The 23,110-nt window shown below is 41.2% G+C and overlaps 1 protein-coding gene across 1 annotated transcript; it reads right to left on the reverse strand.

Moving 5' to 3' along the window:
• Positions 1 to 4,062: 4,062 nt before the first annotated feature.
• Positions 4,063 to 22,758, reverse strand: SLC25A33 (solute carrier family 25 member 33; the record flags this gene model as incomplete). Its single annotated transcript, XM_082009306.1, has 7 exons — positions 4,063 to 4,476; positions 5,136 to 5,419; positions 6,765 to 6,831; positions 7,955 to 8,055; positions 9,560 to 9,637; positions 13,366 to 13,545; positions 22,709 to 22,758. 7 exons carry the CDS (start codon positions 22,756 to 22,758, stop codon positions 4,274 to 4,276), a joined length of 963 nt encoding a protein of 320 aa, XP_081865432.1. The 3' UTR covers positions 4,063 to 4,273.
• Between the last annotated feature and the right edge of the window lie 352 nt (positions 22,759 to 23,110).

The raw sequence follows: 23,110 nt of genomic DNA on the forward strand, positions 1-23,110 counted from the left end.
TTTCCTAACAAACCACCTAGGTGTCTGGAGAAAATGGAAGATCCCCAATTACACTACTATACCCACTGATCTTAGAGCACAGGTTATCACCCTTGTGTGGTCCCTGATCAGCTTTGCCCAGTAAACCATGTGCTGCAAGTAACATCTTCACTTTAGCCAAGGGACAGTATGGCAAGTGGAGCAGGAATTTGAATTTGAATTTAAAATACAGGGCTTTGTGGGCAGTTTGTTACCTGTGAGCCAGAAGTTGAAGACTGCTGCTCTAGCCTTTCCCTCTCATGGATAGATAGATAAACAATACAGTTTTACAGAAAGCACTCAGGTCTCTGATGGGAGTAGTTCCCACGTCAGACTTGTTCAGAAGCTCTCCCCTAGAAAGCAAAGTAACACCTATTTATGCTCTGCCCCTCTCAGCACACATGGGTGGGATTTACTGTTCTTACAGAACTGGAAGCAGTTAGCCGCTTGACAGTTGTGCCCTGCTTTTACATGAAGGCAAGAGGTAAGACCTCTGCAAAATTTTAGACTGACCCTGCCTCAAATTGCATAGCTCTTTTTCCTGCTTAAAACAAAAAAGAATCTCTCAGCACAATAGACAGAACTGCTTAAAATTCAGGACAACCAAGTTGTGCCAACATCATGTTTTTAAAAATCCACAAATTGAAAAGCTCTTCAGAGACAAGTATTTGTACTAGAAGTAAGCTGTACTTTAAAGCTTATCTTAACTGTGGTTGGGGTCTTAACTGTTCCATTTCTATCTCCACAGATTTAACCATGGGAATTAGTTCTATGGAACAACAGTGACTATTTCCTCTTGATAAATGCGAGGGGAACATAATTTTCCCATCTCTCTCTCATTGTTTAGCGCAATTATTTAGGGATTGTTTTATAAGACCAAATGATAGGAGGAAGAACCCAGTCATTTGGCACATCAAGTCCTTAGGCAAGTCCTTAGGACTTACGTTTCTACAGAATTCCCTCCCTATCAACTATATCTGTTGTATCAGACCAACCATAGATGTATTGTTTACCAAAAGTTTCCTCCTTAAAGAAGCTAATGAAGAAATTCTGCAAAACAACTATAAATCATGGTGAGGGGCACAATCACAATAAAAGCAATGTATTACAACCACCAGTAAATGCACAATTTTGAGGGATCACGGCAACCATGGACACCTAAAGGGAGGCAGTAAGTCTTAATAGCGTAAGGACCTGAGGCCTATTCAGATGCCTAAGAAATTCTTCCAAAGCTAAAATAATCAACGTGAGTAGGTCATACTATTGTAACAACTGTGTGTTTGTAATTTCAATTTAACTGTTAATTTATGAATACGAACAGACTCAGTCCTGGGTAAAGTTAATGGAAACTTTGTGGTCACTTCAGATACGACCACAGTTTCATCACCTTACTGATAATTAAGCTACAAAGCGTCTAGTAATGAAGCCTAAACCTGCCCAGGAAACTCTAACCAGTAATAAATTTACCTACCTTCCATGAAATTGACTTCCTGTGGAAGTTGAAGAAGTAGAATGAACAGTGAAAAAAGCTTTTAGTTTTTCTTTCACTACCAGAGAAAGTTTTAAATTCAGATATCCCTTTGGGAAAAAAAAAAAAAAAAACCTACTTCAAATTCTTCCCTTGGTAATAGGCTTATTCCATACTCAGTGACATCAGTGGGATTGCTCACAGAGCATCACGTAAAAATGTTAACTGTTTACAGGGTTAAGGAATCAAAGGTTAGTGAATTTTAAAAGTTCTATTAGAGAGAGGAAGGCAAAAGGAGTAAATCATACTAATCCAGAAATTCTATTAGCTCCCAATACAGCTTATTAACCCCCTACCAAATTAAGACTAATTCTGTCAGGGTTGGTAGCAAAGCTTAAAGAATAAAAACATCCATCAGAATTCCTGATTTTCCATCAGATTTAGACATAACAAAAATTTGTTCACTTCCTCTTGCTTAGTCCCAAACTCTTCAAAAGGGTTTGAGTTCCCTCCCCTCATTCTCAAAAGATATCAGCACTCTACACATTTGACTAACATTTTAAAAGTGAGCTAGGGTACTGTAAGTACAGAGGAATACTAACTTAAGAAAGCAAATCTCAGAAAACGATTCAAAGTAGCAGCACAAGTGTCCTAGTTCTCAAAAATAGAAACAGCACTGTGCGACAGTTTTGACTCCTATAAAGAGACTAAAGCTTTTGCTGCTCATCGTCTCCATAAAAAAAGCTATGCCAGTTTTTAGTTACTCAGCTGTTTCCTATTTTAGCTTAGGGGTAAATGTGATATGTTCTTTTGAGTAAGAATAATAGAAATCAGTTATTTTTGCAGTTTTGCCTCATAATGAGGTATATACACACATTCTACCCTCTTTGCACTATGCTCCTCCATCACACTGATGTCAAATATGACCTCAAGTACCAGTCATCAGCTAGGCTCTAATGAGAACAAACATGAAGGTTTGAATCCAGTTATCAACCCATTATATTTCTGCAACAAAATACTAGCCTGAAAACTTTATCTTATAAAAGACAGCCCTACTCACTACTAGGCTGTTTCTTAATGCTTTGCATGATCCTTCCAAGTCCAAACACCACCTCTGCTGTATACGTTCCTTGAAGTCAAAAGACGTCCGTAAACACTTGTTTATGCTCAAGAACTCAACACCTGCTCAAATCATGAGAAGCTCCTTGTTCAGTTCAACAGCAGGGAAGACTGAAGCTGGGCTCAAATGCTGTAGTGTTTGTCTCAGCTGCCAAAGCAAATGACACTAATGAATAGGAGAGCATAGTATGGCCAAAGCAAAACACAAATCTACCCATTTGAGTTCTGAAATATTTCATCCTGCACTACCAGTAATTGTTCACATACAATACTTTAATCACAAGGTACTGCTGCAATGCAAGTGGTAAAGAGACTAAAAGTAAAAGCATATTATAGTATTTATGAAGAGACTAATCTCAAGTATGCAGGATATTTGATTTATAACTGAAAGGTAAGAACTGTATCACGACTACTGTTGAAAAATTCCCCTTTGATACTGAATCTGAAGGGGAAGGCAGATATCCTATCTATAGGAAATGTGAGAACTGTTCAACAGGCTGCACTAAGCTGGCAAGTCCTTACTTCCTTCAGTAAGAAATCAAGTAATGACATAAAGAAACTATTTACACAGGCTGTGGATTTTTTGGGTGTTCACTCCAGTGACATGTCTATGAGATAACGTAGTATCTCATTCCCATCAGAAGCACTGCTCTACAAGGACATCAAATCAAGAGGGACATATTCGCAAGTATCATATTGTAAAGCAGAATCCAGAATTGCATTTATAGTCTATAGTGTTTGGGACCTATCTTATCTTCTCTTCCACTCTCCAGACCCCTAGCATTGAAGTATAAGAAAAATCTAACACAAAAAATCCCCATAGTAGTAAAAGGCTGATGTCAGAATACATGACCAAGTTCCTGCATCTCATGGAATTTCCACAGGGCAGCCAGGCCACAATCACTAACTGTCCTTACGCTCTCAGTGCTTCAAAAAATCAAGGTCTAAAAGCCACGTCATGACAGATCTATTTACAGGCAGTAGCATAAGCATGTGTCCCAAATGCATAGGTGCACCCTGTACTCTAATTTTTTACTAGAAGCCTCCCACAATCATATTCCAGCAATGCTGCCAGTGTAAGTGGCTTTTCTAAGAGATTCTAGTGTACATACCACCAAAAGAGAAACACACTACAAACCTGTCCTACTTGAACACTCCAGGATGTTCACACAGCAATGAATGATGCACCTTGAATAAACCAGAAGAACTCTCAAAGTTATTTGGGCATTAGGCTATTATAGTCCTAAAAAGTGACATGACTTCAGTAATAAGACCACAGAGTTTCAAATTTCCAAACCAGTTCCTCTCCTGTTTTAATACAGTTTTAATGAACATCAGTCCAAGAGATAACTTGATAGTATGAGGTACATTCCTTGACCACATATGGCTGTGCTTAAGGAAAAAGGACAAACATATACTTAAATTAAATAGTGTAATTTAATTTAGTAGCAGTTTAATTATCATTAAGTTAAAAAAAAGTTATAATTAAACTATTAACATTAATGACTTGAGACCTTTCAGAAAGCATGAATCCAAAACGAAATATCCAGCAGGTGGTCACAGACTCGTGGTTTTTCCACCAGCAGTGCCACCAGCACCAGTCTCTCAAAGGACTATTTGTTCAACGAAGAAATTGGTCTACACTCTGTAACAGGAGTCTTGGGTCTGCTACTTTGCATGGTCTTCTAACAGATACACAATTAACTCATAGGTGGACAACACAATGGCTGTGTTTGGTATCTGCCGGATGAGTTGGGCAAAGAGTCCTCTGTAGAAGGCGAGATAGCCTTCTTCACATGCTACCAGACGTGCTGTCTGAATGAAAGTCTTGTATTTAGTGCCTTCTTCGCGCAGTCGTGTCCGTATGACCTCTGCAGAAAAGCAAAACAGAGCCCAAAGTTAACAAGACTTAAACCTTCCCTTTGAGAAACATGCCATTACCAGGAAAGCGTATGCAAATCCAGTGGCATGAAAATATTCCTGTACCAATTGCCTGCAGTACTTTCAGCCATGGAATCCTGTACACATTGCCCTTCAGGTAAGAAGCAAAGTTAAAGATGAGTTCCCTTGCCTGTGGAATAAATGGATTATGTGCTCATTCAAGCTACTACAGAACTAAATGCTTCACTAATGTTCTTGTAATCAATATTGCTCTTCCTATGTAACCATAATAACATTCACGACTCTCCAAAAAGAATAACATTGCTCAGCCCACAAGTGTTTCCCACCACTTGATCACAGAATCCCAAAGGCTGTGGGTACGCTAAGGCTGCCAGTGAGAACAGAAGCATTAAGCATTCAACTTCTGGGCATTTTTTGAGTTGTTTTTAAACTAGGAAGTTCCATTCATGAACTATGTGGCTACCTAGGAATGGTGGGACCAGTACTGAAAATGCCAATGCATATGCACATGTCACAGTACATCCATTTGTCCATGCAAATGAATTTTACAGCCTTAAACACCACAATTCATCTTGGATTACAGGCAACAGCTGTTCTACTGCAATCATAAATGGAAAAGTTAACATACCATGTGGATAAGCAATACAAGAGGCACAGCCCTTGGAAACAGCAGCAGCAAACATCAGTCCAAAGAGGTTTGTCGAGTTCCTTTCGGTCCCATTAGGAGGAGAAGGGGGCAGTTGGACTTCCTTTAAATGCTTTTTTAAACTTTCATAAATAGCAAAGCAGATAATGGTCTCAGAAATCCCAGCATAGGAGGCAGTCAGGCCCCTATAAAAGCCGCGGATACCTTCTGTCTGGTAAACATATCTAGCACACTGCAAAGCATTCATTGGTTTTGAACCCCTGACTCTAAAAGAAACCAAACAGAACAAAGCATACAATGAGCCCAGAAAAATAATTAATATTAAAACACTCATGGCTTTCAGCAGTTTTTGTAACTACAGAAATGGTTCTCTGCTAAGTTTTACTCCAAAAACCTTCTAGGAAAGCTGCACAGAGCAGGACTATCATGCTAAGAGTGCACACTTGGCTTTACTAATTCACTAATACATACTCAATAATTCCTTCAGCTCAAGTTCTAGCACTCTGTCCCAGTTCATGCCAATGCTTTAAAAGACAATAAGCACTGAAGAAACCCTGCTTTGTGTTAAACTAGAAATTCCGTTTAAAGCCATCTTCAGCAGGCCAAGAGAGAGGTCTGCTACATGAGAAATCATCTTTCATTTTAAGAGGCAACACTCAGTTCAAAGGTGCCACCCTGTGAAGTGCTGGAATTAAGTCTTATAAATTATGTATAAGTTGTGATGCCTTAAAGGATTCTTCTTACGTGACTTAAAATGTCCTTGCAGGAAGGAATTTCTATTTTAAGCAGTCACATTATTAGCAGAGTCCCTCATTGCTTCAATATCCACCAGTGACTGTGAATCACTCAACTAAAAGACATTACTGTCAAATTCCCTCTCTGCCTTCAGGAGGTATGGTTAACACTAATACAATGCTGAAGGAAGCAAAAGAACATCAAACCACTGCAAGAGATTCTTATTTCCTCTAGAATGTTTTATGAAACTAATATGGCTTCATTACAATTTAAAAACATCACCCTTTCTGTTTACAGCTACCGAGCTGGGTATCAGTAACCCTGGTTTGCTGCAGTAGCGCACACATCTGTATAACCTAGGATCAGTACAAGTGATGTTGCTAGATGGGACACAGACTGCAACCTCATGCTCAGCCTCCAACAAGAGCTCTTCTGACCTCTATTATTCTCTATTATCATCATAGCTTCTATTATTGCTGCATCAAAGCATTTCAGTTCTTGATATACTTATCCTCAACATCAACCCCTGAAGTACAGAAGATTCTGTAGGCAGGAATCCAAGAGAAAATTAATGCTATGCCCAACTTTATTTAAGATTTACAGTGACACCAGAAACTGAACCTAAGCCAGCACTCAAAGCAACTTCCACATCCATCTCAATAGTAACTGTGCATGAAACTGAAGTAGGACATACAGAACCTTAACTCTGACCTGCACAGGCATGGTGGCTTGAAAGGTGGAATTGAGAGTCAGGGAAACAATTAGGCAAGATCTATCAAAGTACAAAGAGCCACAAATAAAAACGTGAAAGTTCAGTTTTCCAGAGGCTCCCTTAGCCACTCAGTGGCATCCAATCTCCGTCAATCAATTACTTACTTCCGTTCCAGTTGCATTCTGGTTTTCACCATCCATATTGGATTCATCAGGGAATTCGTGATAAAGGCTGAAAAAGAGAAAAGAAAACCAGAAGTATAGCTGAATCCAGGCCAGTGTATTGCCATAGCAAACATGAACTTTATACACTGTGCAGCGAGACAGTCCCAGTTACCAGCTCCACCTAGAGATTTCAAGAGACATGCAGGTGCGTGGGTTACAGTCTCTCTCTTGCCAGAGAACCATCTCATGTTAAGCTTCAGGAGGCATCGACCAATGGCCTTGGAATTTCTTAAACGATTCTTCCTTTTTGCAACTATTTTAAATATATACTTCATGTTCCTAAAGACTGCTATAGGCAAGATACCCTACTGACTGGGTTTTAGAATAATAGATAAAAGGGAACTTGAGGGCAAAACACACATGTCTTAGTCTTTTGTTTTCCCCAAGGCTCTAGGTGGTGCCATTGAGCCATCTCATTAACAGAATCCACCCGTAATTAAGGGGTTAGTTTGGGAAAGATTATTTTTAATGATCCCTCTCATGACTGATGTTTGAACTAGTGGAGCTCTTCTGCAGTATTTTTCTTACAAGAACAAACTATTTCCCCCATCCTGGTAGGAAAAATACAACATCCTAAAACAGTATCAAATGTTTGTTGGTGTCTACTAATATTGTTTTTTTTTTCCTTACAGAGACATTAACCATAGCATTGCAGTTGGAAAAAAATTCATCTCAAGTTAGTAAACAACAACCTAGAAATATTTCAGTGTTGAACAGGAAAACAGTCACTCTGTAAACAAGGTAAGTTAGGAGCTAGCAAACTCCTGTTTTCTGGCATATACAGCCTCAGCTAAGTGTACATTTTCGGAATGTGCCACATACTGGTCTCTGTACACCTTCATGTACCACAACTATCCAGAGCTGTTAGCCAAGATTGGTGTGTTAGCGTAGGTCCTGTACAGACAGACAGAAAGTCCAGTCCCGGCCTTATGATTCATTCTATTCATTTTGCAACTGTCAAGAGGGATAGAAGTCTTGGAGCAACAGCAGCTTGGAATAAATACTTAAAAGAATTAAGGTGCATCTTAAAGCCACACAGATACCAATGCATGTATTGCCTGCTATTAGTGAGGGGCTCGACACTGGGGTATTGCTGCAGACCATTTGGAAGATGAATAACAAATACATACCTGCAGAACCTGCAGAACAGATGTGCACAATGTTGCTGTTGGGCACAAAAATGCCATTAAATCGCTCTTTGGCTTTGGAGTAGCATGCAAAATAGACAGCTCTATGGAGGGGAAGAAAAAAAAAAGAAAAGCAATGCAATCATAACATCAAGTTAGACACATTATTATTCTTCTCCCCACCTGCCAAAAACAATGCTTTCTCTCCAAAGAGGCCTCCACATGACTACTTCCATCTACAAGGATACAGGGGTTTTTTTTCCTCTTTATACTACAGTGCCACTATCTGACTTGACACCCACAGGGTAGAAATATTTTACTTTCACACCAAGTCTTGAGATGAGAGGCAACATGGTCTTGCAGACAAAGCAAGTACATTAGATACGTACACCAGCTCTGGCCTTAAACACACTTTGTGAACTTGGGAATGTCACTTTCCCTCCTGAAGCCTATATTTTCCATATATTTGCTCAGCACAGTAACTGCATTAGCAGCACTTCGTGCTTTAAATGCTTAACCCTGCACTGAAATGAAGACGTTTTACACACCTCAAATCCCTACATAATGCACAGGAATAGAGGAAGCTCAGCTGATCTGCAACAGTCAATATGATGAGTAAGAAGCTGTCTGAACCAAGTACATTCAGGTCACAGCTCCTTGAAGTGAACTTCTAGAAAAAGGTGGATATGGGTGGCTACAATTTAAGAATTTCCATAAAGTACCTTATTCCAATCTTATGGACAAATATGAAGGAACACAAAAGACAGCGTGAGTTGCATGAAAAAACAGGTAGTCTTGGATTCAGATCCCTGCTGCAAGATTACCTGTACAGAAATAGGATTCCCCACTTCCGGGGGGAACATCCTACCTAGTAGGCAAGAGGCCAGAGAGGGAGTACACCACTCTTCAAGTTCCCTTTTAACTGGTTCAATCTCAGGCAGAGAACATCTGCCAATTTCCCAGTTGCTAACAACTTTTAACATTTGCTAGGCACAAAGATCTTCATCCCCACCAAAAATGGGACAGTCATAGGTGCATGCAGAAACCATTTAGGTGCCTGTAAGACTTCCAAATACAAACAAACTTTGTAGCTACTTTTGTTGCTGCTGTTAAAAAAAAAAAAAGGAGGGGGACACATACACACCCCCCACTTCGGGGTTATGTGGCAGAAATTTTCCCCTCAGCTGCAGTTTTTTTATTTGGGAAGAATTTAGGCAATCAAGGACCAGGTAGGTACTCCTCTCTCCTGGCATCTAACCTCTACTCAGTGTTTAGCAAGCACTTTTATGTATTTGTAGGGAAGCAGCAAATCATATTAGAAAAACACAAATATTAATCCTACGGATTTTTTCTGCACTACTTTCTCTTGTTTTCCCAAGCACATGGCAGGTGGCTCTTGCACTTAGTTAATCTGCACCTTCCAGTGTTATGCAAGTGTAAAGCAGATTTTTAGAAGTATTGGTATGTATACTGTGCAGTATACATGCATAAATCTCAGTTTACAGACAGGATAACTTCATGACCTATTCTTTTGAATCACAAATGCACTGCAACATTTGGGTAGTAGGTACCTTAAATGTGTGTTTTAGCAGTAGTTTAACTATTTACCTTGATGGTGCAACTCCAACCAAGTTCGGACCCAGCCCTCGGAAGAGTGACCTTGGTCCTTCTTTTTCCAGAATTGACCTTAAAACAAAAACAAACAGGGGGAGAAAAAAAAAAGATAGTATTTGGGTTAAAAGTTAAGCTTCTTGTTCTGTCAGTCAGTCAAAAGAACTGTACAAAAGCAGTAAGTATTAATTGTGAAGCTATTATCTTTTAAGCTACATAATATACTTGAAAATTAGCAGAATTATACGCTACTGAATAAAAGCCATTATACCATAAAACTTCAGTGCACTACAGGCAGATGTATGTCATGTGGCACAAGGTTATAATTTCCATTCTTTGAAAGCTGTCAGAAATTGAATTAAAGTTTCATGGAGAATCCAGTGACAGTTGACTCTAATGAACAAAGAATATTTTTGTCATTCTTTGTATGGCATACATATGACATACTCCATATCTGGCAATTCAGGAGTTTGCTTCCTGTGTAGAGACATGAAAAAAAGAAATCCTTTTTCCTTTCACAATTACCTAGCAATGTGTTTTTTCCCCCAGAGTGAAGTTGAATGTGGCAACCGTACTACAACCTATGTCTCGCCAGGTACTTCAGCGATATCTGGTTTTGAGGGCATTCAAAAAGTTCACATCATCTTTCCTAAGTAAAATCCAACTACAGAGGTACTGCTGTGAATCACTGTCAGGACTGGACTTCATGATCAGGTCTAAAGCAGGAAGATCACCAAATAATGCTTTCCTGCAGTTCTGCAATTTCTACATCCCAGGTTTCCAAAGCCATTTCCACCCATCTTCCCTCATACCTTAGAAGGCACGCTGGGCTAGGACTTCTCTGAAGAACATAAACTGTTTGGACAGCTTCCCCAGCAGCTGCCAAGTTCTGTACAATACTTTGCTGAAGTACCTCATTAAAAAAGACTTATCTTAGAAATTCCTTGCACTACTAACAGCGGACATATTTACAAGGACTAAACCAACAGCCAAACACTAGTAAACAGCCAAGTATCTACCAGTGAAAGCCAGGTACAGTCCAGGAATCACTGGGATTTCAGTGCACAATCTGCTAGACAGCAGCCCTCTTAACTGAACTCACCATGTGAAAACAATGCAAGAAAATCCAGATTACACCAGGCTCCATGGGTAGTTCACGTGCAGCTGTTGGAACTGCCAGTTTTTCAGAATCTGCTTTCTAGGTCATTAGCACTGTTGAGAATGTTCCCCCCAGATTCCAAAACCAAGCTCATTAGACAGAAGAAGATATAGGAGCTTCTGAAATACTTTTTCTGCAAGAGTTGAACTTGCTTTGTAAACTCCAGGGCTGAGTGTCTCCAAGGAGACAGATCCACCAACTACTTGTTCTTTGTCACTTAGCAGTCACGACTGCACATTCCAGCTGGGGTGACTCATGAGAATCTTAAATGCATTAGACAAAAACAGCATGTCCTTCTGGAGAGCTTGCTATTCAGCAGCAGGCTTAACCTGCCCCTCTGAGTACCTACTTTCTATTTACAGCAGTTAAGGGGCTTTCATACTCAACACCTTTAGCTCTTACAGAGCAATTTTATGTGTAGGGCTCTATGGCTGCTGCTTTAGCCACACAATTTTCCCAAACCAGAAGGCCCAAGTCATATCCAGTTTGGCAATGCAGGCATGACCAGGATTGAGAAAGGGATGGAAGAGTAAAAGCAAGAGACCTAACTTCACTTCTTTCTTCATACATTTGTACTTTATCAGAAAGATCATAATCAACAGCATTATCTGTTCTTCATAGATGCTGCCTGCAAGGGAATGGCAGCATAAATATTTCACTCTCACTTTTCAATCCTCTGAAGTAAGAAGGTTGAAAACTTTTTGATACACGCAGCTGGGCAATTCCTGAAGTGAAATGAAATCATGATCATAGTCACCAAATTTAATGAGCTTAATAAATATATTAAAACGTTGACCCAATTTTAAACCATTTCCTCTCATCCTAAAAAAAAAAAACCCAAAAACGCCAATCCCAGAAAAAGATGGGCCAAAAGGATGAATTAAGAGCCTTGTGCCTTGAAGTTTTCACTTCCTTTAGTTAGGGCTGCCTAAAGTCCAGTGCTGCAAGGTGAAAAGATAGCAAGAGAAAGGAGATGAAAATCAAAGACAACTGGCACTACCTTACATTCTCAGTCACGAATTGCTCTAGACTCACCTCTGAATAGACAAAGAAATGTTTGGCAGGGGAAAGCAGCACTGTTTACAATACAGAAACTCAAGTCCCAGAATGACTCTAGCCAGATAGTTCTGCAGAGAATTTGAATTAGCACTGTACTGTTATATAACTGTGCAGCTTCTCCCCAGGCAATCTGCCAAGCATGTTGGCCTTACATAAAATCACTCGACTTGCTCTGCTAGTCATTATTTTCCTTGGCATTTCTGCTACCTGATCTAAACAGGAGCTCCCTGCATCACCCTGGGGTGCCCAATGAACCAAATAAACTGAATCCATTTGCATGAGGTCTGAACCATAAGTTTATGGTGCTTTGATATGAAATACAGTAGTAGAGATTTAGACTTCTGAGTTGCTGGTAAAACTATTCATCAGTTGTAAGCTAGATGATTTCACATTTCCTCTTTATGAATACGCATCTGAAAAGGGAACAGCTGGAGCATCAGCTGCTGCAGTCTGAACCACACAAAGCTTTCAAGTAGAACGTAAGTAATACAGGTGTAGATAGGATTGATGCATAACAATTGGCAAATATAACATCCAATAGCAAACAGACGGGAGCTCATTAAGTCAGCTATTGCTGAGGAAAAGATAAAAGCTTCCAAGACCCCAATTAGATATTGTATTTTAGTGAGGCTGCTTTTGCAAAAAGTGTCCTTCACCCACTCCCGTAAGTTTCAGTTAAAGCTCATCCACACAGGAGTGCAGACAAGTATAACTTAAAATATATGGGAAACACAGAATTCTGGAGGTCATCTGCTTCAAACTCATGCTCAGTGCAGGGCCAGCTTCAAAGACAGATCAGGGGCCGACACACATCACTGAGTGCAGAGAATCAGAAACCGCTGATCCATTATGGTGAAGGAAAGGCTACACTCTCACTTTTATATGATGCTCCAAAGAGAGTGCTTCAAGACAGGGGATTAAAACTTCCCTCCATCAAACAGGTAAATAGCATGGGCAGCAATAGCAACAAGTATCTCTACTATCTACTCAAAGCAAACTGGGAACGGGTCCAGGACAAAGAAAAAAGCATATATGGCTTATTCAGTCCTTCAGTCATTTGCCAAGAACTGGCCCCAGCTAGCAAGGATTACCTGCTCCAATGCTCAACATGATTATTCACAATAAGGGACAAAGACATCACTTCTCAGTGTCAAAAAAGAGAAAAAGTCCTTTCCTCTGGAATATTTTCTGTGATAGGTCCCACAAGCTAAGGCATGTCAAGAGTTTACAGTATGTCCTGTGTATTGAACCCTCGGAAGTCATAACTACCAAAAAACCTAAATGTGAGGAGACAATTTAAAAATAACACCTCCAGACACTTATTCAAATCAATTAACTTCGGCAAGTTTCTAAGTGGTGGAAACAAATTTCTGTGGAAGTTCAAAGGAACGCTCAGGAGTCCTGAATATGTATGTGTTTTTAAAAGAATAATTTATCTTTATACTGCTGAGGCAGAAGCCCAACTGACATCAATCCTTCCAGTGCAAGTCTGGAGCAAAATTTGCATTCCATGTTTGCACACAGGAATTGCAACTCAGATCACTGATGTCAAGCAACACTGAATGACAGGAGGAGCAGTACTCACTTGAGAACACTGAAGAGCCCAGGTGATACAGATGTCGGCCTGACCATTCCTTCACCACTGATGGTCCCCAGCTGAACTTGTGGGTAGTAGACAGCCCGGAAAGCTAACTTTGAAGATTGCAGCCTAGTCTTTATTACCTCCAAGGGACAAGTAAAGATGGCACCAACTGTTCCTCCACATCTGTAAAATACAATTTAAACACAAGGCAGAGTCAAGAAAACATAGCTGCACAGTTGTGTCAAATCACAGCATGGCATACAAATAAAATCTGAAGACCTGTCTCCACTTGCTCCGCACTGTCGACAAATTATTAGGACGCAGGGCAGTTTTGGCATTAGGCAAGGGGGATTGTTCCCAAGCCCTGGGGGAGGGGAGAGAACGTTGAGAAACTGTTATAATGATCATGTGTAGTGATGAGATTGGTAAACATGAAGACGATACCCAGCACTAACAAAAAATCCCTGACTGACCATCTGCTGGTCCCATGTTCTGCCAGGACTTGGAATTCTGCCTGTAAAAACTTCAGAGGCATCCCTGTTTCAGAGGTTGTTGTCCTAAACCAGACATACCCTTGGACGGATTTTTCTTATGGGAAGCAGGAAGCTGGCTGATGAGAACAAGCCACTGGGGATTAGGACACTATAGATTCAAAACACAGCGATCTAATTCTTCACCATTCAGTACTTACAATTAAAACAGCTGTCTACAGAAGTAGCAAATATCAAAACTACACTATGTTAGTAACTACTACTAAGTTAGGCCCTCTTAAAAACAATGGATATCAACTACTTTTTTGGGGGTAAGGGGGAGGAAGCTGCAAGGATTCTATGATTCTATGATGAGAGGGAGGGTGGGAAAACACAACATGACAGAAAGGCTACTAAAGAACAGAATTCTTATACTCTGATAACAGAAGGGAAAAAATAAAATACTGTACACCCACACATACATGTGTATGTATGTATATACAGACACACACACACATATAAACATATCTATAAAGAAGAAATTAACGATCCTATAATAGGCATATACTCATCTTTCTGTACTCAGACGGAGCCTCAGAAAAAGCACACCGGGCCAAGAATATAAAGTGTATGAATCCTAATTTTATTTTTAATCGGTGATCTGGAAAGTGACTGGTCAAACCATTTCTCTCCCTGCTGCTGTTCCTCTTTGGTAATTGAATGTCCCTTCTGTCAACTTCACAGTTAAGCATAACGCTGAAGTTGGCTAAAAGGCACTACAGATTAAATTTTATTAATCAAACACATTGGGATTTAGGAAGACTTAACTGAAGACTTCCGTTTTTTTCCAAGGGCATTTACTACAACTGAATCTATTGACTAGGAAATATTTTCTTTGTTTACACAAGTGTCAAAGCATGCGATTCCCTCAAAAACCTGTGTTTGTGATTTTCCTTCGAAAACACGAGTCAGCAACATCACTCTCTTTGATGTTCATGTGAAACTGTAATTTAAGTAGTTTTCCATGAAAGGGAGATGAATTAAGAAAAATAAAAATCCTACCCTTTGTCTTGCGGACAAAAAAAGCTTTGCTTGCTAGACTCATAAGAAGTTTGCATGCACTAATTTGGAAACAGAGATCCATAAAAGGACATTAATAAAGGTAGTAGTGCATGTTTTCGAAAGCCCCATTTATACATGAACTATTTTACTAGGAGAATCTTTTTTTAAACCCAAGAAAAACGGTAAGCCAAGAATGGCAGAAAAATCCAAGCTGTAGATACATACTACTTTATAAATGCTTTACCCAGTACAGCTTATTTTGCTTGCTGAAACAGTATGTATTATACCAAACAGTAACCATTCTATGCCAAAACCCTGAATCCGCTGCACTTGCACTAACAGCCCGGCCACCCTGGCTGTAAAACCACAAAAATTAAGGTTCTTTATATTCAAAAGGACACCTTAGACCACATGGCCGGGGAATACAACTTCCTTACCACAGTTTTCATGTTCTGCAAAATTCTGTCCAAGTACATGATCCCAAATACTATGCTTTTCAGATACAAAGGCATTCAACAGAAGAAACTGTTTTCACCGAGACTGGCAATATGATTTAGTAGCATGCTTCAATGAGTTCTCCTTTAAGTTCTTGCTTCTTCCTCTTCCCTGCTGAAAGGTGGGGGAAAAACTAAACTCGGGACAATCCACACATCCAAAGTGACAGATACTACAAGAGCGTGCTTTGCCTCCATCCCTCGTAAACCACTTATGCTTTGACTGTTGAATAAAGTCACAAGTTGTTCATAGTACTAGGTACACAGAAGCTGAAGCTGTGTGTCATTTGGCTCAAAAATGACAGTGTTCACAAAGACCTTATCAGGCCTCTGATTATTTTGTGTACTGAACTAGGGCCTGGACACAAGCCTTCTGTTGTGTCAATACTACTCTGGAGGACATCGTTTCAGTTCATCCTTCTCTGTTTTGTCAGATGCATCTCACATTGCTCACATTTCTCTGAAATTAGATCTTGGGAAGAAAAAGAGAGGTCAAGAATGGCTCCTCCAGCAAAACCTTCCCTGTTCCCACAGCTCACACTTATTAACTTGGAGCAGGAAGTGTTTTGAGGATCCCTCTTGCAGATCCCCACTGCCACCTTTCCTACTACGTATATCCAATACAGACACAATTAACACCTGAGTAATCAACATACTCAAGAGAAATTGTAAGTCTGTGGGAACTTGATGAAGAGAATTTGATTGCCTTAATTCCCAATTCATTTACCTACCAACACTCCACTAGTGTGGTGTCTTCAGCCCTCATTTATTTCACATTTATGAAAAATAAAACAATGCTTTCACAGTAACAATTCATAAACTCAGAACACTGAAATTCCATTTGCTGTTTCTGAACTACCAGCAGCTCAGTCTGGAGTGACATCTTGCCATACAATTTTTTAGCCTCTCTGGCATATTCTCTTCTGCATAAGCTGTCTTCCTGCCTTCTTAGCCCACTCCTTGCCTTCACCCTTTTAGTTTGATAATCCAGTTGATTTATGCAGCCTTCAACATTTAAGTACTTCTGGTAATGCATATATAATCCTCTGATACTTAACACAATGAGTTAATATCTGCATCATCAGTTTTAACAGCTCATAGTTTATGCTGTCAGTGCAACATTTAAGAAAAAATCATTATCCAGCAGAGCAATTCTCAGAATGTCAACAGGGTGCATACATTACGTCCCAAATATAAATACACAGTAGATAGTTCCAAGTAAGGACTTTGATGTATTGGGCAGCTTTCTCAGATGAGCTGATTTTCCTTCAGGTGGGAATTCTATGCATCATACCCTGGTGTTGCTCTGTTCCCTGGAAAGCTGGCTGAAAAATAACACACTGTGCATAAAAGAAACACTTTGTATTCCTAGGGTGTTCCAAATGCCTACATCTGGGAAGAAAGGAAAAACAAACAGCCTCCCCCAGCTACATAAACAGCCATAAACCCTGAAAGATTCAGACTATGGTTACACAGCCCAATAAATGTCATTGGGAAAACCGTATGCTGCAATCAAGGCAAAACCCCCAAGTCTTCATCCTGTTTGAATCAGGGGTTTTTTTGATACATAAGTGCAGAACTACAGTTCCATACACGTTAAGCAGTGTTTACTGCACTAGTCTCTTGCAAAAATCACAAAACAATCTCTAAATCTGTCCTTAGTCAAAAGATAGAAACCTCCCCAGAAACAAAACAGTATGATAAGAGTATCTCCAACAGGTCACATGGCAAGCATACAACAAGAGGTTCCCCGCTGTGCTCTGCATGTACCACAGATACAAACTCTCTTCAATGTGAGACACCCAGCTATTCATCAGCTTTGGCTTGTCACGTATTGCCAGAGAAAAAAGTACTTGTACTTCAGGTTTTGAATGCCTCCTCTAGTTACTTGATGGGCCAGGCATATATTGACATTAGAGCAGTAAAATACAGTTCTCTGCTCTGTGATGTCCAAACAAAGGAACTACGGAAGCTCTTGGTCTGAGACTATGAAACATACTTTGTGTTTATGGAGATACATAATGTACTGACATTAAGAGCTGCAGAAAAATTATTTACTTCCATAAAAAGAAAACACTGTTTAAAAAACATGCCAAGGATGTAAATCTCAAAATCTAATTCCAATTTTTCTCTTGCTGCCAGCTTTCTATCTTTACAAAATCCACCCCCAATACACCAATGAAAAAAACTCTTAACATGATTGATAGAGATGCCAAGAATCTTAATTAAGAATAGGGCTTGCTTCATCCATCCTAGATTTAATCACTGAGCAATATTCTTAATATGAATAACACCACAATCCTGAATGTGAAAGGAAGTTCTGCAAAACAAACAAAAAAAAGCACCCAAACCTTTAATGATCTTTCAGTAGAGTACCACCAACTTTACCAAGATCATGAGCAAAGATGATGAGCTGCTTGGTTAGAGGAATCATAACTTATAACCCAGCCTGACACATTTTGCTGTGTGAGCAGTTGAAATTACCACTTCCTCCCCAGAGGACAGCACCTACTCTCAACACTTAACAGTGAATTTTTGACAGACAGGTGTCAAGTGAAACACTTTTCAAGAAAAGTATTAGTGCAAATAAGTCTGGCAACTATACTTAATGGGCTACTTTAAGAACCAGGTTGACAAGTATATGTCAATTCACACTTCATGGATGGCTGTAAACGTCAAAGTACCCCTTGGGAAATCATTTGGTACTGTTGACTGGACCCATCTGATGAATTTAGAAGCCTATAGAGCTCCCCCAACACAGCTCAACTCTGTCCCACTGACTTCAGTGACACAGCCCAAGGAGAGAGCTAAACCATGGCACTACCTATGCAGAGTATTCTCTGCTTTCCTGGTTGCTGACATAGGATCATGCCTATGAAGGCAGGTAAGGAAATCCCAACATGAGCAGTATATTCACAGCAAGCACAGCAAATTTTAAACAACATTGTATGTGCAATAGGAATTTTGTTCTGTTTTTCTAAAACATGCCACATGCTCTAGCACAACACATATAGCAGAAACAGCAAAGCAGGTTATGTCTTTGATATTTCATTACTGTATCATCAAGACTGTAAACAAAACAAGCTGCTGCATTCTCAGATGCCATAGGAAATTGAGTACCAAACAATACACTGTGTTCTTCATGCCTCAATTTTGAGTTATTAAGCATTCAATAAATTTACAGCTAATAATGTTATCATCAGGTATAGATACTCCTGTAAGCACCTGTGGCATTCCTTGGTGCCGATACACTGTTAGTGAACTACATAATGCCCATGAGAACCTAAACTAGGTAAAGGGCTGGAAGACAGTCAGTCGTCATCAACTCTAGCTGTCCTGGACAAAGTATACTACACAGAGTATAGCAGACACATGTACTTCAAGTGAAGACTGCTCCTCTCCATTTTACAGATGGAAACATTATTTCCCAAATGGTTTGTCAGCATTAGCACATCGCTTAACAATTAACATCTGTGGGAGCAGTATACCAGTCCCTTTCCCCACTATGTGTTTGGTTACTAATTTGTGGAGTAACTTTGCATTAGTTCTGTCACCTGTACAAGAACCTCAGGCAAACCCAGGTCAAATCCAAACACTTTAGACAAGGCTTTCAGCAACCTAGCACATCAAACCTCTCAGCTGCAGCCGAGGCAATCAACCTATGCCTGTGGAGACAGATGTCACTATGCCTTCAATTGAGCTTGATGTCACCAGCCTTCCCAAAGTATGCTTCCAACTCTTACAGGTGGCTTAGGCAAGCTTTGGTATCTAAGGTTGTTTTTCAGAGACATAGGAGCAAAGAAGTCATGGACTTAGGCCTTAATACCAAGACAGAAAAAAAAGTCACAAACATGGTTATATTCAAACAGTCCCCCCAGTTTGAACCAAACTACTACAGAAGACATATCACACAGTACCTATATGAAATCAACATTAAAAGTTTGTTCCCAGTTTCTGCTCTTTGACAGTTCTATGAAGGGTACTCCAGCCTCTAAATACGACTTCTTAGGAAACCTGTAGTAAACAAGTATTACTCCAGCTGGGAAGACAAGATGGAGTAACCTCTGCTGCAGCCTGATCCACAGTTTTCCCCTCCCCCCCTTCCTCCCCCCTCCCCCCCCCCCAAAAAAAATCAACAACTGCACTGACTTCAGCAGGGAAGCAGGAACCCAGACTTGTAAACATGCTTACAACTGTTGTGCAACTCGGGCATCATTCTCTTTGCTGCTTCTGAAATCTTTCCTGCCCTCAGAGTCATCTTCCCATGAAAATCCCAAGATCCTTTGGACTGCTGTTACTAGTGTAAGCCTTAAAAGGAACAGAAACAAAAGGAAGCCAACGAGTCTGCCTGTAATAAGCTGCCTAATAGGAAGCAGTCTCTTTCAACAAGTGGAGAATGCCTTCTAATAGTGAAGTGCATTTCATTGCTCCAAACCTCTGCAGTATTAAACACTTTTCTTCTGGCCATTAGGATTATCTGAGGCTGGCCTGCCTTTTTTGTGCACACATAAGGATACTGTATAACATCTTAAACTGACACCACACCCCATCCTCACTTTCCCAGGAAACTATCGTAATATCAAGAATGTCTCTATCAAAATTATTTCAAGTGAATGGGCTGCTCTTGCTTTATCTGAAAAAAAAAACCTTACAATTGAACAAAAGTTAGCATCTTACACAACTTATAAAGTATTCTGAACTTCACTTTTTTCTGCTGGAGGGGCAATTTTATCCAAGGTCCTGGTTCTGCAAACAGCTTTACATCACAATACAACCCATTTATTATAATGGGGTTCTCTGAAAGAAAGTGCAAAGGTATTTGAAGGACTGAGGAAGGACCTCAACAGAGACTATTACTGAAGCACTAACACACTAACAATTCTTTCTAAAATTCCTTTTATGATGAAATAGATCTAGCAAAATATTATCACAGCTGAACTCCTTTAATCAGATTTTATGGAGCAGGACTCCTTTACCACTACAAACTGAAATGTGTAATGCAAACATGGCACAGAGCCTCATATCTAGTATGATTTGGGTTTCTAGCTTGCCTATCAGCTGCCTGGTCCAGCACCCCTCCAAACACATGATGAATTTCCTGCTACATTTCTTACATATACAGAAAGGTGCTTTAATAGCTTGGGCAGCAGTTCAAAACTGATGTTCAATTTCTTGTTCTATCCAGTTTGCATTGCTTGCTTGAAAAGCAGAAATAATAGCATTAGTAGGTATGTACACAACACAGGATATGGAAGTTCAGGGCCTTGAACAGGGAACCACTCTGAAATAAACTGTTTGGATGGCAGGTGGGTGTGCAGTGGACCAAACACTTTAGCATTGGCTGGTGTATGAGAAGACTAAATTTGCTGTCTCATTTTCCTTTCTGTAACATCACAGCAAGATAATGATGGTACACTTTTCTGTGTCTCTGTAAATAACAAGATATGCAGAACAAGGATCAGGTCCAGCAATGAACATTTCAAGGACAGTATACCCTAAAAGACCATCTCTTTTGTGCTGTATTTTCATCACTGCTTTAGAAATAGATCAATCTTCTTATACCGGAGTGGTCAGAAGGCTATTCCTGGCTGTGTTTCCATTCTTTTCCCCTGTGCTCTCTCAAAATCAGGTCGGACCTGGTGACTTCCTAGGCCTGCTGCAGAAAATGGCTGTTTATCAGGATCCTTAGAGAAGGTAGAGGGTACATTAAATGAGTAAGGAAGATGCTGATCAGCCAGTACTAGATTAAAACTCTGATGAGTTTAAAATTCCTATTTATTTATAATCTGATGAGTTATGTGAGGACACCTAGAGTTCTGGGTAGGCATTGTTACTATCCAAGCAAGTTGCATGTGCACATTCAGGCCCAGTTTCTGTCACAGGCCCCAGGTATTACTCTAATGCAAGTGGGGGAGGCAAGGAAAGAGAGGACAATGCATAGTATTCAAGTCAGCAGCAGAAGGGCAGTGTCTCTGAAAAACCCAGCTTTGTTGTGTTTATTCTGGTATTAAATGAACCTACTGCTCCAGGGACATGTCAGAGGAGACTGAAGTCTCCTGTTTAGCAACAGAAAAAACAATGGTCTACTATTAAACAGATTTAAACTAACAATAGATTTCATGTTGGCTTCCTAACTATTGTCAGCTGACAAGCACTACAGAGTATTCTACTAGTTAAATAGTTTAAGCCACTAAAAAAAGATTAAAACAAAAGATGATTTCTGATAAGGACGAAGGGCATAGAACAGCAATTACTATCTGCACAAGAGAAGATTTTTTTACAACTTGTTTTTAATTTACACCATAAAATGATCTTACTGGACTACTATTAAAATTACTGTGGTAAGTTAATTAACAAGGCTTTTTGGGAGGGTTTTTGGTTGTTGGTTTGTGGGTTGGGGTGGGTAGGGTTGTTGCTTTAAGCTTTCAGCACAACAAAAAAAAAAAAAACAAAAAAAGAAGTTTACAACTCCTTACAAGAACTTGAAAGAAGTGGCCTGGCATGCCAAGTCACTTAATCAGTAGTACTGGGACCTCCTCTAACTCTCCTTCCCCCCACTCCGTTTCCCTTTTTGGAATACTTGCTTTTCCGTATAATTTTATGGATCAGGCAGTTACACAGCCTCCACTACTAACTGTCACCTATGCAGAGCTTATTAAAGTGTTGTGCAGATACTCACCTTCCTTTACAAAATCATGCTATGGTCCATCAAAAAGCATAAAGCCTGCTGTCTGGACAATGCTTTTGGGGTTACATCCCTCAGCTGCTGCTTGATTGAGCAGAAGCCACACACGAAAGCAGGATTTAAATGTTTCATTTAACAGAGCTGGATGCCACGGCTGTGTAAGATTTTGAAATTATATATAGCTAAATGTCACAGCAGCCCAACTAGCTCTGCCCAGTGCTGACCTCAAGTTGCACCACGGTCCTTTCTTACCCTTCCTGCTTGGCTCGCTAAGGATGTATTTTCTAATTCTGGAAAGGCACCGCTTGCCTCGCCTCCTTCACCCAGACGGCGATGGGAAAGCTGCCTGGCTGTCACGGCCACGGGTGTCCAGAGGGCACGCAGGTTTGCGAGGGAGAGGGTGGAAAAGTGCGCCCGGGGCCCACAGCCCGTCTCCCCGCTGCCAAGGGGCGTGCCAGGCCGCGCCGCAGCCACCTCCGCCGCCAGTCCGCCCCTCACCGAGGCAGCGGCCCGGCACCTCGGCGGGGCGCGCCCCGTCCCTCGCGGCGGGGCCTCCACCGGCGGGCGGCGGGGCCTCCACCGCGGCGGTAACCCCGCGCCCAGCCCAGCCCTCCGCCAACGGCGGCCGCACTCACCCCCCGGCGAAGAGGTGCAGCAGCGTGTTCTCCTGCGGGGCGCCCGCCATGCTGCTGCTGCCGCTGCTGCTGCTGCTGCCGCCGGCTCCGGCTCCGCCAGCGGGAGCTGCAGGCGGAGGCCGGGCCGCGGCGCGCACGGGACGCCGGCGGGCGGCGCGTGGTGCGTCGCACGGCGGCGCGTGACGTCAGCGCGGACAGCACCGCCCCCGCTGGGCGTCGGGGGCTGGCGGAGCCCCGCCGGGCGGCCCAGGAGCGCGGCAGGGCGGGTCCGCGGCCGCGGGAGGGCCGCAGGAGCCGCGCGGAGGTGGTGGCTGGTTACGCTGCTGGCGGACGCTTCGTTTCTGGGCCGAGGCCTCTGGGCTGCTCGAGGGCTGCCTCCGCAGCTCCGGGGGCCTTCTAGCG

This window comes from Phaethon aethereus, assembly GCF_964289735.1.
Source record: "Phaethon aethereus genome assembly, chromosome: 21".
In the NCBI taxonomy this organism is placed as follows: domain Eukaryota; kingdom Metazoa; phylum Chordata; class Aves; order Phaethontiformes; family Phaethontidae; genus Phaethon; species Phaethon aethereus.